A 15,000-nucleotide genomic window follows, 5' to 3' on the forward strand; every position below is an offset into this window, starting at 1 on the left:
CTGCTGTTACTGATGTCAGAATACAGCAACCCTCTGTCTCTCATGCAGTCTGGGTCACTTGGAGACCGTCGTCATGGACACTCATTGATTATTGTATTCTCTCCTATATCCTGCAGATGGCATTACTGAGCTGGATGTGGTCTGTGGTCCAGGAGCTCATGAAGACAGGGTGGGATCCAGCACACACACATCAGCATCTCTCCTGCAGAATGTCTGGGGAGGAACATGTTCTCAGCTTCCAGCAGCACACAGCAAACAGCCTCTTCCTGAGGGGAGCACAACAGTGAGATGAATGGAGAGTGGAGGCGTGTCCTGATCAGCCAGAGATGATTGACAGCATGCAGCATGGTCTCAGCAGACAGAGCAGGACCAGTCTCTGTCAATCATGTGCACGTATGGAGATATGGACTGGGGGGGGGGAACTGTAGGATTATCCATACCTGTTGTATAAATAGGCTACTTGGTATTTGTTATTGTTTTGTGATATACAGTGCCACTTTAAAGTATGTGAACCCCTTGACCACTTAGGAGTTTTCTGTTGTTTTACCATGATTTTTCATTATTTTCATCACCAATTTTCCATAGAAGGAATGTCAGGTTTATGTTTATCATTTGCATGTACTTTTTTTAGAGGGAATTGTTTGAGTAGCCAAAAGACTACATGAAACATGGAATTAGTCCATTTCAAAAGTAAGTGAACCCCCAGCTGAATTTGTAAAGTCAAGCAGGTAACAGATTCAGTGAAACTTATTTGGGTGCTTAATTAGTCAATTAAGCAAACCGATCATCTGAGACATCCTTAGGGAAAGGTTTGGGCAACACAGATTAAAAGAGGGAGGAAACCAACCAAACTACTGTAGTGCCAAGGTGTACCCACACAGATCAACAATGCCGAAAGGAAATGAGATATCCGAGAACATCAGGAAGAAGGTTCTGACAGCCCATCAGTCTTGGGAAAGCTACAAGACCATCTCCAAAAGATTCCAGCTCCATCCATCCATCCATCCAAGACAAATAATTTAGAAATGGAGGGCATTCAACATGACCGCATCTCTGCCTAGAAGTGGACGCCCATCAAGACCATCACCAAGAAGCACCAGAAGAAGAATAAATCAGGTAAAAGTCAACCCACACATCACCTCTAAAGAGTTTCAGACCTCTCTGGCAGCATCTGGGGTAAATGTACATGGGTCTACAATCAGACGAAAATTGAATAGACATGACATTCATGATCGGGTTGCTAGAATGAAGCCTCTGCTCTCAAGAAAGAACAAAACTGCCCGTTTCAACTTTGCCCGAGAGCACTTGGATAAACCAAAGGCCTTCTGGAAGTCCCTTCTTTAAACAGATGAGTCCGAGATAGAATTATTTTGTCACGATCAAAACCAACAATTTTCGTCTGATTGTAGACCCATGTACATTTACCCCAGAACTTTCAAGTGGCACTGTATGTAGCCATGTGGAGATGTAGACTATTATTGAGATTGTATGAATATCTGTCAACCTGTGTGCTGTCAGTGTGTAGTTAATGTACATTGTCTTTGTTTAATCAATGATGTCATCAACACCATATCTATAGTTCAGGAATGTATTAGTTGATGGAAAGCCGAAAAAAAGCCTCATGTACTTCTGTTCATGATATTGTTACTCATCAGTTACATGTCATGCCTTCGGATGCAATGTCGGTACGTTAGTTTGTGAACAATAGTCTAAAAACAGATTTGTTGACCTTATTAGTTGGTTTAATGCTAGATTTAACTTTTAATGTGCAAGTTAATATTACATGTGCTGGTATAAGCATAAACTAACCCTTACTGCATTAAGTTGGATGTGATAATCCATTGTCCACAGTGTAACTAAATGCATATCTTAGTTGATCAATGATAAGGTGCACGCAAGGAATTGCGGGTATAGAGGGTTTAGAGTCTTTGTTTATCAATGATGTCATCAACACCATTAGTTCAGGAAGTGTATTAGTTGATGTTCTTCTGTTCATGATATTGTTACTCATCTGTTAGATGTCATGCCTTTGGATGCACTGTTGGTACATCAGTTTGTGAACAATAATCTTAAACACATTTGCTGGCCTTCTTTGTTTATTTAATGCTAGATTTGCTTTGAAAGTGCACATTGATATTATGTGAGCTGGTATCAGCATAAGCTAACCTTTAGTGCATTCATTTGGAAGTTATAATCCATTGTCATCAGTTTAGCTTAAATACAGATGGAGTTTCTGGAGCCGCCAGGTAGGGGGCTACTTTCTGTTGGACTATTCAGTAACTTATTTTCCTGTCTTGCTTTGTCTTATGTTGCACTTGCTTAATATTTGACCGTGTTAGGAAAGTTGTTGACACTAGTTTGTCATAAACAAAGTAAGACAATTTCAACAGGTTTGGCTAAGTTTAGCCGCTAGCAAGACATATCCTTAGCAAGCTAGTATAATATGCTTGAACATTGATGCTTGTAATAAGTGCTCTTGCGTCTGCTTCTTTGTAATGTTATTGTGATGGCTATGTTGGCTAGCTTCCCAACAACTTTCCTACCAGTCAAACGTCAAGCAAGTGCAAGGCAGCAAATACGTTTCTGAATAGTCCAGAAGAAAGTAGCCCCCTAGCTGAAGGGTCCAGAAACTCCATAGTGTTACTTTAAGAGACAGTGAGAGAAAGTAGACAGACAGACAGACAGAGACAGACAGACACACAGAGAACCAAGCAGAGAGCCAGGCAGAGAGACAGACAGAGAGACAGACAGGGCTCCCCTCCATTTCAGAATCAGAAACGTTTTTATTGCCAAGTAGGCTCACACCTATCCAGAATTTTCTATGGCATATGCAAACAATCAACATATAAAGTACTGTTACAAACAATTGGAAAAAACGATACATAAAATATATAAATAAAATGTACAGAATATGTGACAAAATGAAAAGAGCTGTACAGTCTGTAAAACAAGAGTATGTGCAATGATAATAGAGTAGTCCAAGAATGATGTGTGTTAATGTAACACAATGAGACAGATATACTTTATGTTAATGAAGTGTGTAGGTGGCGGGATAAGAGTCCGTGTGGGGGGAGGGGTCCCGGGCCTTGATGATGAGGCCAACTGCAGAAGGGAAGAAGCTGCTCTGATGGCGTGAGGTTTTGGTACTGGAGGTGCAGCTGTTAGTGTACAGGGAGAAGAGTAGAGGGGAAAGATGGAGGTGCAGCTGTTAGTGTACAGGGAGAAGAGTAGAGGGGAAAGATGGAGGTGCAGCTGTTAGTGTACAGGGAGAAGAGTAGAGGGGAAAGATGGAGGTGCAGCTGTTACTAGTGTACAGGGAGAAGAGTAGAGGGGAAAGAAGGAGGTGCAGCTGTTAGTGTACAGGGAGAAGAGTAGAGGGGAAAGATGGAGGTGCAGCTGTTAGTGTGCAGGGAGAAGAGTAGAGGGGAAAGATGGAGGTGCAGCTGTTAGTGTACAGGGAGAAGAGTAGAGGGGAAAGATGGAGGTGCAGCTGTTAGTGTACAGGGAGAAGAGTAGAGGGGAAAGATGGAGGTGCAGCTGTTAGTGTACAGGGAGAAGAGTAGAGGGAAAAGATGGAGGTGCAGCTGTTAGTGTACAGGGAGAAGAGTAGAGGGAAAAGATGGAGGTGCAGCTGTTAGTGTACAGGGAGAAGAGGAGAGGGGAAAGATGGAGGTGCAGCTGTTAGTGTACAGGGAGAAGAGTAGAGGGGAAAGATGGAGGTGCAGCTGTTACTAGTGTACAGGGAGAAGAGTAGAGGGGAAAGAAGGAGGTGCAGCTGTTAGTGTACAGGGAGAAGAGTAGAGGGGAAAGATGGAGGTGCAGCTGTTAGTGTGCAGGGAGAAGAGTAGAGGGGAAAGATGGAGGTGCAGCTGTTAGTGTACAGGGAGAAGAGTAGAGGGGAAAGATGGAGGTGCAGCTGTTAGTGTACAGGGAGAAGAGTAGAGGGGAAAGATGGAGGTGCAGCTGTTAGTGTACAGGGAGAAGAGTAGAGGGAAAAGATGGAGGTGCAGCTGTTAGTGTACAGGGAGAAGAGTAGAGGGAAAAGATGGAGGTGCAGCTGTTAGTGTACAGGGAGAAGAGGAGAGGGGAAAGATGGAGGTGCAGCTGTTAGTGTACAGGGAGAAGAGTAGAGGGGAAAGATGGAGGTGCAGCTGTTAGTGTACAGGGAGAAGAGTAGAGGGGAAAGATGGAGGTGCAGCTGTTAGTGTACAGGGAGAAGAGTAGAGGGGAAAGATGGAGGTGCAGCTGTTAGTGTACAGGGAGAAGAGTAGAGGGGAAAGATGGAGGTGCAGCTGTTAGTGTGCAGGGAGAAGAGTAGAGGGGAAAGATGGAGGTGCAGCTGTTAGTGTACAGGGAGAAGAGTAGAGGGGAAAGATGGAGGTGCAGCTGTTAGTGTACAGGGAGAAGAGTAGAGGGGAAAGATGGAGGTGCAGCTGTTAGTGTGCAGGGAGAAGAGTAGAGGGGAAAGATGGAGGTGCAGCTGTTAGTGTACAGGGAGAAGAGTAGAGGGGAAAGAACGCAGCCTTGAGGGGAATCTGTGCTGATGGTCCGGGAGTCAGAGACCGGAGACAGTTGATGAGCACAGTGCTTCAGGATGGATGGAGAGACAGAGTCTGGCCCGACTGCTTTGCAGTGGTTCTGTCTCCTGAAGAGTCTGTTTATGTCCCTCTCCATGATGGAGAGAGAGTTGTCACTGTGGCAGGGGAAGAGGGAGGGGGGGGGGGGGGCTCTGAGGTTGGCAGCTGTGGAGAGTCGCAGGCCCCTCATCCAGACTGTTGGTAGCAGTCCTGAAAACCCCCCAATCGGTACACTCCAAGGAGGGGAGAGAGGAGGAGGAGGAGGAGATTAGGGGGACCACCAACACACACACACACACACACACACAGGTTAAAATCAGGAGGGGAGAGAGGGGAGGGGTGGAGGAGAGTGTGTGTGTGTGTGTGTGTGTGTGTTTTTGTGTGTGTGTGTGTTTTTGTGTGTGTGTGTGTGTTTGTGTGTGTGTGTGTGTGGGTGTGTGTGAGCGAGCGGTGTGTGTGTGTGTGTGTGTGTGTGTGTGTGTAAGATAGACACTGGGATGCTCTGGATGGATGCTGAACACACCTTTGTGAGAACTGAACTCTGAAATGTCAGGATCTACTGAGCCACAACAACAGCTCATGTCAGTAGAGGAGGAGATCAAAGAAGAAGAATTGGATGATTTACTGCAAGAGTATCTGTCTGCAAGTCAGAAAGTGGAAGAAAAGCCTGGACTGGAACCTGTAAGATTGAAATACACACCACCAACCATCACCAACCTTGACCCACTAAGAAGAAGTGTATTCACCATTGGAAATGAAACAGGAAGACAAATCTAATTTGAGAGAATATGGTCACAATGACTCTACTCCTACAGGTAAGTTGCACATTAGTTGTATTATGAAAATCTTATGATAGTTAATATGAAATCATGTTAATATGAAGCTGCTAGGGCACCCAGATAGTTTCTGCCTATCTGTGATGTATTTAAATCATGACTTTTGGACCCTCTGTTGTGCCGTAGTTTCTCAGCTTAATTAGAGGCACGCTGGGACCCCTGTATTCAATGTATGTGTGTGTGTGTGTGTGTGTGTGTGTCTCTAGGTGGTTACAGTGGGAAAGACAGTGGTGTGTGTGTGTGTGTGTGTGTGTGTGTGTGTGTGTGTTTGTGCCGTAGTTTCTCAGCTTAATTAGAGGCATGCTGGGGCACCTGTATTCAATGATTGACTGAAGTAAAGAACGTGTTTTTGGAAGCAAATGGCTGAGCGTCTACTGCGTGATTATTTAGAGAAATACATGTACACCACACTATCGTAGATTTGTAACTATCTGTCTGTAGTTTAGGGAACCATCTTCACATTTGGCCGGTGCTAGCATGTGTTAATATTAACTCGTGTTTATATCTGTGAATACCAACTTGTGCCTGTCCAGCTTCTTATTGACACCCACAGGGTTTTTACCTGTTATAAGTTTACGAGTTAAATTGAGGAGACTGTAACATCAGGTAGATAACTTATGTGATATTTAAAATAATAATAATACATAATAATTGGATTATGTCATGCTATTGGATCTCAGACATTTATACTGTTTAAGGTTTTAGAAAAGTTGTTTTAAAAACGAAAGTTAAAACCCCCTGACTTTATCTTTTGCTTACCAAATAAAATGTGAGACCTATTGAGAGAATAGAGGTACCATCGGAATACCTTAATGATGGGATATCATTTGCAGTCTGTTACATTTAAAATGCCTGTCACCTTTCTGTCTCCAGATAAGCACCTTGAGACATCTTTGTATGTGAAAGTGTGCTAGACAAATGAAATGCATTATTATTATTATTATTAGATATGTTACTCATGTGCCTGTATCTCTGCTTACATTTACAGTACAGTCTCTAGATGCTCACAGTGGGAGAGACAGTGGTGTGTGTGTGTGTGTGTGTCTCTAGGTGGTCACAGTGGGAGAGACAGTGGTGTGTGTGTGTGTGTGTGTGTGTGTGTGTGTGTGTGTGTGTGTCTCTAGGTGGTCACAGTGGGAGAGACAGTGGTGTGTGTGTGTGTGTGTGTGTGTGTGTGTGTGTGTGTGTGTGTGTGTCTCTAGGTGGTCACAGTGGGAGAGACAGTGGTGTGTATGTGTGTGTGTGTGTGTGTGTGTGTGTGTGTGTGTCTCTAGGTGGTCACAGTGGGAGAGACAGTGGTGTGTGTGTGTGTGTGTGTGTGTGTGTGTGTGTGTGTGTGTCTCTAGGAGTTCGAAGTGGGAGAGACAGTGGTGTGTGTGTGTGTGTGTGTGTGTGTGTGTGTGTCTCTAGGTGGTCACAGTGGGAGAGACAGTGGTGTGTGTCTGTGTGTCTGTGTCTCTAGGTGGTCACAGTGGGAGACAGTGGTGTGTGTGTGTGTGTGTGTGTGTGTGTGTGTGTGTGTGTGTGTGTGTGTGTGTGTCTCTAGGTGGTCACAGTGGGAGAGACAGTGGTGTGTGTCTGTGTCTCTAGGTGGTCACAGTGGGAGACAGTGGTGTGTGTGTGTGTGTGTGTGTGTGTGTGTGTGTGTGTGTGTGAGTGTGTGTGTGTGTCTCTAGGTGGTCACAGTGGGAGAGACAGTGGTGTGTGTGTGTGTGTGTGTGTGTGTGTGTGTGTGTGTGTGTGTGTGTGTGTGTGTGTGTGTGTGTGTGTGTGTGTGTGTGTGTGTGTGTCTCTAGGTGGTCACAGTGGGAGAGACAGTGGTGTGTGTCTGTGTGTCTGTGTCTCTAGGTGGTCACAGTGGGAGAGACAGTGGTCTGTCTGTGTTTGTCTGTCTGTCTGTGTCTGTATCTGTCTGTCATTGTCTTACACATCACAGTGGCATTTTTCTTTGTAGCAAGACGGCAAATAAGTTACTCGCTAGTCAGGCAGAGAGTAGTTACCTGGTGGCTCTCAGACCCCAGTAGCAACAAGCTAATTTTCCACTGTAAATGTCAATAGCGGCACATTTTTTAAAAGCTGTTTTTCTAAGTTAAAATCGCTAACCCTAACCCTATTCCTAAGGGCAAAAGAGTTACATAGTATTCAGTCATCTTGTAAGATACACCGTGCACAAACGAATACCGCTGCAGAACCTACTCACCGGCCCAGTTGATTACTCCCTCGGAGTCGGGTCTTCTTCGGTTTCACAGCCCTGTAGCTAGTGGCCTTCTCCAGCAGCTTAGTGATTAGCAGCAGGGCACATCAGGGCAGAGTGAGGGCACGTTGTGGGTCATGTGACCGACCAAGGTAGATCTAAATTATTATCATTTCGTTAAATTTATTATTATTTTGGGCCGCACAGACGGTCTTTTCACACACAAATTAAATAAAATAATAATAAAAATAATAATAATAAAAAAACACTCGGACAAAAGGGCACTTTGGGCATCAAGGGCAAAAGGGGCAGGTGCTCAAGCCCCCTTAGCCCCCCCCCCCCCTCTGCACGTGCCTGGTGTGTGTGTGTGTGTGTGTGTGTGTGTGTGTGTGTGTGTGTCTGTGTCTCTATGTGGTTACAGTGGGTGTCTATCCGCGGCCACGCCCTGATAAAGCGCCGCAGGATGGTGCTCCCCACACACACACACACACACACACCTGTCCTGGGTCCACACGTATGCGTTGGAATGCGTTGATCCAAAGAATGGCGGAGGAGGAGTCTGGCTCATGGGGTTGTGTTGATAACAGAGACGTTATAGTGAGATTGACAGGTCAACAAACCAATCACGCCACTAGGAAGCTGTTTACCTTTGTAAGTTGTAGCATGCTAACATTAGATAGGTGGCTCAGACACAAATCCCATCAGACGTATTTTTCAGCCACATTAAAAGGGGTTTTTACATTGTACAGTGTCTATTTCTCTGTAACTTTTAAAAAATCTAAGCAAAAAGAAGTCAAACAAATAACTTTAAGGCACAAATACGACCATCTACAGAGTTTGGTCAGCTATCTTTTTTTTTGAGTTTCCCGCTCTTAAATGCGATCTGATTGGCTAGCGCCTGTTCTGTCAGTTATGCATGTAAGGCAATTTGATTGGCTGACCCATTCCTCTCGAAAAGTTGAAGATTTATCAACTCTTGCCGCAAGCAACTCATAAAACTCAACGCAACGGGTCCCAACAAAGCCACAATTCGGTTCTTCAAAGGATGCATTCCAACGCGTGCGTGGGAGTCCTCTATGACCCTGCTTTGACCCTGATTCCCTGTTTGACTGATCTCCTGGTTTTGACCCTGCCTGAAAAGACGAGTAAACTAAACTTTCTCTACACTCTGTCTGTCTCGTTGTCGTGCTTTAGGGTTCAGCTCTATCCGTACCTGTAATGGTTACAGTATGTGGCACATGTCAAGTTGTAAGTGGCCGTACATGTGATGAGATTAATGCTGCTGAATAAGTGGATTATTGTTGAGAAACAACTTTAAAACTATGAAATAACTTGTGGGATGTTATGAGTTGTTACCATGACAACGCTATCCAGATATTACCGTCATAGTACCCACTTACTCCCGATCTGTAAAGAGCTACCCAGTTTCTATTGGTGCCAATAAAGTTCATAAACAGAGAGAGAACGCAAGGAGGGTACAGAGTCCACAGAGTATCGCACACTGACACACACACACACACACACACACACACACACACACACACACACACTTCTCCTATGTCAAAACATTCTGTACATGTGCTGTGAATGTGTTTGTGCTGTGACTGTGTCAGTTGAATGTACTCTGAATTCAGCTTGGATTTCAGTATATACACACGCAATTCTCTGGGACGTGTGTGTGTGTGTGTGTGTGTGTGTGTGTGTGTGTGTGTGTGTGTGTGTGTGTGTGTGTCTGTGTGTGTGTGTGTGTGTGTGTGTGTGTGTGTGTGTGTGTGTGTGTGTGTGTGTGTGTGTGTGTGAGGGCGAGCACTTGGTCCCGTATGTGTGTGTGTGCGTGTGTGTGTGTGTGTGTGTGTGTGTGTGTGTGTGTGTGTGTGTGTGTGTGTGTGTGTGTGTGTGTGTGTGTGTGTGTGTGTGTGTGTGTGTGAGGGCGAGCACTTGGTCCCGTGTGTGTGTGCGTGCGTGGGTGCTTGCCCGCCTATCTGTGCTTATAATACCGCTGATGCCAGTGCTTCTCAGGTAGGGAGTGCTGGAGATAAGGCCCCCTCCCCCTCACCTCCTCCCCACTGCTCTTTGATCCGCTCCACAGAGACCAGAGTTCAGTCAGAGTGAGACGCCGGGTCGAGACACAGAGACCAGAGTTCAGTCAGAGTGAGACGCCGGGTCGAGACCAGAGTTCAGTCAGAGTGAGACGCCGGGTCGAGACACAGAGACCAGAGTTCAGTCAGAGTGAGACGCCGGATCGAGACGCAGAGTTCAGTCAGAGTGAGACGCCGGGTCGAGACACAGAGACCAGAGTTCAGTCAGAGTGAGACGCCGGGTCGAGACACAGGTGAGATGAGACTATCCCTCTGGGCCCCAGTTTGTTTATGTGTTTGCCTGTCTGCGTCTTTATTTGTTTGTTTGTTTGTCTCTGTGTTTGGCTTGTTTACTCCAACGTTGCCGTGGAGAGGATGGAATGATAGGGAAGTGGTCGTGGTGTTGAGGCATTGTGCTGCTGGGTGAACTCAGAGATCAAACTCCAGTCATGTGAGCGAAGGATCATTCATGTTCCCATCAGTAGAGTGGTAAACAGTACGTGACAAAACCTCAAGACCTTTCAAGCGATCCCTTAATCGCTGTGACTGGATGTGTGATGAGTGTGTGTTGCCTTTCAATGAGAGAAAAATGGCCTCTGAATACATTGCACTCGTGGATAAAGCTGCTACTAGCCCGTATTGACAGCCCATAACGAGCTCTAACAAGTACTCACAGCCCATGGGCCTCAGGTTCCCATAGTGGGGTATTCCTGCGGTACGTGTCAGAGTGCAGCACTGTCTATGTCAGGGGTCTCCAACTCAAATTACCAGGGGCCGATGAGCTGCCCATCTGTGCTTATAACACCGCTGATGCCAGTGCTTCTCAGGTAGGGAGTGCTGGAGATAAGGCCCCCTCCCCCACACCTCCTCCCCACTGCTCTTTGATCCGCTCCACAGAGACCAGAGTTCAGTCAGAGTGAGACGCCGGGTCGAGACCAGAGTTCAGTCAGAGTGAAGCGCTAGGGTTAGTGTGAGTGTGAGTGTGTCTGTTTGAGAGTGAGTGACTGAGTGACTGACTGTGAAATACAGCTGATACATTTGTGTTGTGTTTCATATTACAAAATCCAATTCCAGTTTCTTTGAGTTATGGTGTGAATGCTTAAACTTACCCAGATGGCTGGGATGGCTGGCATGTGCTTTTGGATCCAAACTGGCTTAATCACGTGTTTGCAATGTTAATGAACACTGTTATGCTCCACCCTTAAGTGGCCTTATAGGGCAGCAACACACCACCACTAACCCCTGAACCCTGTAGGACACTAACCCTAACCCTTATAGGCCAGCAACACACCATCACTAACCCCTGAACCCTGTAGGACACTAACCCTAACCCTTATAGGGCAGCAACACACCACCACTAACCCCTGAACCCTGTAGGACACTTGACCCGTCTGTTGTTCAGGTGTATGTCCCCTGACAGAGAAGAGCCTATGAGCTCAGAGACAAGCTACCTGTCACACCTAACATTGGTTGGTGTGTGTGTGCTCATTATATATGAGCAGTGAAAGGAATATTCTCCTGATGGAGGTGTGTGTGTGTGTGTGTGTGGTAGACATGAGCAGTGAGAGGAAGGTTGTCTTAATGGAAGTTCTCCTCTTCTTCTCTAGGATGGGGGGATATATCTCTAACAAGAGGCCACCCTCCCCAACCCCCACCTGTGTGTCCATGAAGAGTGACTGGTCCAAGGGTAGACCACTGAACTTTACAGGAGGAGACTCTACGACTGGACAGTAAGATTAGGACTCTAGGACAGGGGTGGGCAATTATTTTTCCCAGGGGGCCAAATGAGCAACTGAAAATATTTTGTAGGGCCGGGCTAAAATGCCGAACTCAATTATGCATAATATACATTTTATTTCTATATAAAAAGCATTAAATGGCATTTTTTTTGGAGATCGAAAGGGAAAGTCTCCGAGATCGACACGTCGATCCTGGTCGACGGGTTGGGCACCTCTGGCCTATATTAGATATTTAATGTTTTCAGAACTGTATTTAATGTTTTCAGAACTGTATTTAATGTTTTCAGAACCGTACAATGCCCAGGTCTCCTCTAGGATGTACACAGCCCATGGGCCTCAGGTTCCCATAGTGGGGTATTCCTGCGGTACGTGTCAGAGTGCAGCACTGTCAGGGGTCTCCAACTCATATTACCAGGGGCCAGTGGTGGAATGTAACAAAGTATTTTTACTTCGTTACTGTACTTCGTTAGCCTGGTGACACCAGCCTACGTATTTCCGCCTGAATTGATTTCAAGCTCATACTCAGTCTGGCCCAACCCCATTGACAATCGTCTCCAGAACTCAAAATTTTGCAGGACCAATCAGCGAACAGTTCAGAGCTGTGACGCAAAACTAGCCTTGGAGGAAAAGACACGAAAAGCTATCGGAAAAGTTGTCTCAACTCTCGAGAACATCCGAAAATTAAAAGGAGAACAAGAGTATTTTCTTGTAAGTTTTATGATTGGAAAGGACGTCGTAGCTCTTCTCCCAACTGGCTTTGGGAAGAGTTTAATCTACCGAATGCTTACTAAACGTTGCTGATTGGTTAAGGGAACTCCAATGATTTTAAACCTCAAGATAAGCACCCGTCCATCTCGGAAACCAAAATGCATTGGGTTGGCCCAGACTGAAAGACGGAATGAAATGGAGTCACAGGCTGGTAATGGCCAGGCTAGTACTTCGTTACATTTTTACGTATCTGTACTTTACTTAAGTAAAAAAAAATAGTGCATACTTTTTACTTTTACTTCGTTACATTTTGCAGCTATTATCTATACTTTTACTCCGCTACATTTCTACAATATGTGTCGTTATTCGTTACATTTTATGAACACAGTTTCGCCAAAATGTTGCCTACACAAAAATATGGATTGCGTTGCTTTAGGACGTTTCAACCAATCAGGTGGCTCTATCAGCTCCAATGACAGCAGAGTGTGTATTTTGCAGCTGCACTACAGTAACCTTGCCTGTTTTGCTTAAACATTCGACAAACAGCCTGACTAACAAACAACTTTTCCGCATGGATTCATAGTCAGCCTCATCTGAGGACATGTTCAAGTTCAGATGCCCCAAGAATAACTCGTGGAGGTTTCACTGCGTTTCCTGTCTACCTCAAAAAAGGAAGAAAAAAAATCGCCTTCAAATGTGAAGAAACAGGTCGAGTTATGCGGAGTTCTTGCTAAGTTAATGTCCAGTGGTGGACAGTAACGAAGTACATGTAATTCGTTACTGTACTTAAGTAACATTTCCATGTATCTGTACTTTACTCAAGTACATTTATTTGGTAAGACTTTATACTTTTACTTCACTACATTTAAAGCGAAAATTATTACTTTTCACTTCTATACATTTACAGAAACACTCGTTCCTTACTCGTTCCTTTTTTATTTTTAATAAAATACCAAAAGGTCAAAGTGTATCGCGACTACAACCAATCAGCGGCAGCGCCCAGCGCGCGATTATCTGCTGAAGTTAACAACAGGTGTCGTCCTGATTGAAGAATTGCAAAGTCACGCTGGAGCTGGAAGCACAAGGTGGTGTACGTGCTTGTGATCATTGAGAGTTCTTAATCCTAGAGATTATTAATATTATTTGTCAGGTAAATGGCTGAGGAGCTGACTGCAGCATCATCGGATGAAACAGAAGTTGGTGCCCATGCCCAACACCCCTGGCCTTATTTAGCCGAATTGTTTGAATTCATCGAAAAGAAAAAAAGAGTCCTATTACTTCAAGTGTCGCCTCTGCATTAAGAACACTACGCTGTCGGCATTCTGGAACTCGCCATCAAATTTAAAAAAGCACATCGAGGTAAATTCGCCATTACATGACTACTACTAACAGAGTGGTTATAAATATGCCCCGGTTGATTACATTACATTAAAAATACATTACATTAACAGGTGCTTTTATCCAAAGTAATATGCTAGCACCCAAATGATCTGTGGAGATGCTAAGTGCCAGATTCTAAGTGCCAGTTTATACAGCCTCCCTCACCAAACGTTAACGCCGGGGAACTTCGCAATTCATTCCTATGAGGGAGAAGGCAAGCACATATGAGCGAAGCGACATTATTCGGCCAAGTTTAATATTAGTTTAAAAAAAGTTTAATATTATGAGTTCAGTTTGTTGGTTGGGCTGCTAGTTCTCGAGTTCTCGAGCTAACTTGGCTCTTAAACAGTTGTGAATGTGATTGGTATTTGTTATTTGTAAAAACTTCCATTTTACTTTTGAATCTCTGATTTTAAGGTCATGAATGAATGCTATTGACTACTCTGTTTATGACAAGTGAAATTAATGGAAAATAAAATAATGAAACTTGAAGGAATGCTTTTTGTGTTGTTGCTTCAAAACCACTTGGTCTTAATTAAAGATAATATAGTTTTGAGTATTTTGGGTTTGATTACGCAAATGTAAAGCATTGTTCACCTGTTCAAGTAGGGGTTTTGATGTGACGGTTAAAGCAAAAAATACTTTTACTTTTAATACTTAAGTATTTTTGAAGGCAGATACTTTTGGACTTCTACTCAAGTAAAAAAATGAGGTGAATACTTTTACTTTTACTTGAGTAATATTCAATGCAATGTAACTGTACTTTTACTCAAGTACACAATTTTACTTCGTCCACCACTGTTAATGTCTATGACTTTTGCATATCGTATGCGGTTACTGACATGATTTTATACTGTTATCTAGCAAAATACATGTTGACATACAGCAATATGACACGATTGTACCTTGATTATTTATTTAACGTAGTGGTAAGATAAAGCTGGTAGTTTAGCAATGTCAAGCTAACGTGAAGATTTGCCCTTTTTTATTGACTGGTTATTGCCTGGCATGCAAACTTAATGCCTAGTCTTGGGTTACTCAATATGTTATCTTTTTTCTTTTCTGCAATCAATAGAGCATACAACTCTGCATTGACCAGTTTAACAACTCCATTTGTTTTTCATGTTTCATATTTCCATTTTTTACACCTTTACAATTAAATAAAAGCTTAAAAGATATACAATTGTGTCTTTACTGGTTTGGCTTAATGGTATTAACTTTGCAAATAATCCCTGGTAGATAACTTGTCATCCGCAGAATTGTAAGACAGAGTGTGAACAGTATTACAGACAAAGTACACCAACCTTTCCAATTAACACATTTTGTTGCTTATAATTATTACTAGTAGTGACATCTGTAGAGGCATTTATTACCAGTCGCTATTTCTTTATCAAATGGCACAGCCTAGACATTGAGAGACAACCCATTGCGTGAGTACTTTTACTTTTAAAGTAAATTTAAAAGTGAGTACTTTTTACTTTTTACTTA

At 43.9% G+C, this 15,000-nt stretch overlaps 1 protein-coding gene and 1 pseudogene across 2 annotated transcripts in view; both read left to right on the plus strand.

Annotated features, from left to right (window-relative positions):
* The window catches only part of LOC308368118 (NACHT, LRR and PYD domains-containing protein 3-like), a gene marked incomplete at both ends in the record, with an annotated part of 27,954 nt that extends 18,035 nt beyond the window's left edge, over positions 1–9,919 (plus strand). Inside the window, one exon of the mRNA XM_080842194.1 lies at positions 9,697–9,919. Coding sequence (XP_080698320.1) covers positions 9,697–9,919 — 223 coding nt within the window. The remainder of the gene's footprint in view (positions 1–9,696) is intronic.
* A 1,320-nt stretch (positions 9,920–11,239) lies between these two features.
* The window catches only part of LOC308368127, a 5,763-nt pseudogene continuing 2,002 nt past the window's right edge, over positions 11,240–15,000 (plus strand). Inside the window, exon 1 of the transcript in view lies at positions 11,240–11,415. The product of the transcript in view is annotated as an uncharacterized misc_RNA (transcript). The remainder of the gene's footprint in view (positions 11,416–15,000) is intronic.

This window comes from Sprattus sprattus (assembly GCF_963457725.1).
Source record: "Sprattus sprattus genome assembly, chromosome: 1".
Lineage (NCBI taxonomy): Eukaryota > Metazoa > Chordata > Actinopteri > Clupeiformes > Clupeidae > Sprattus > Sprattus sprattus.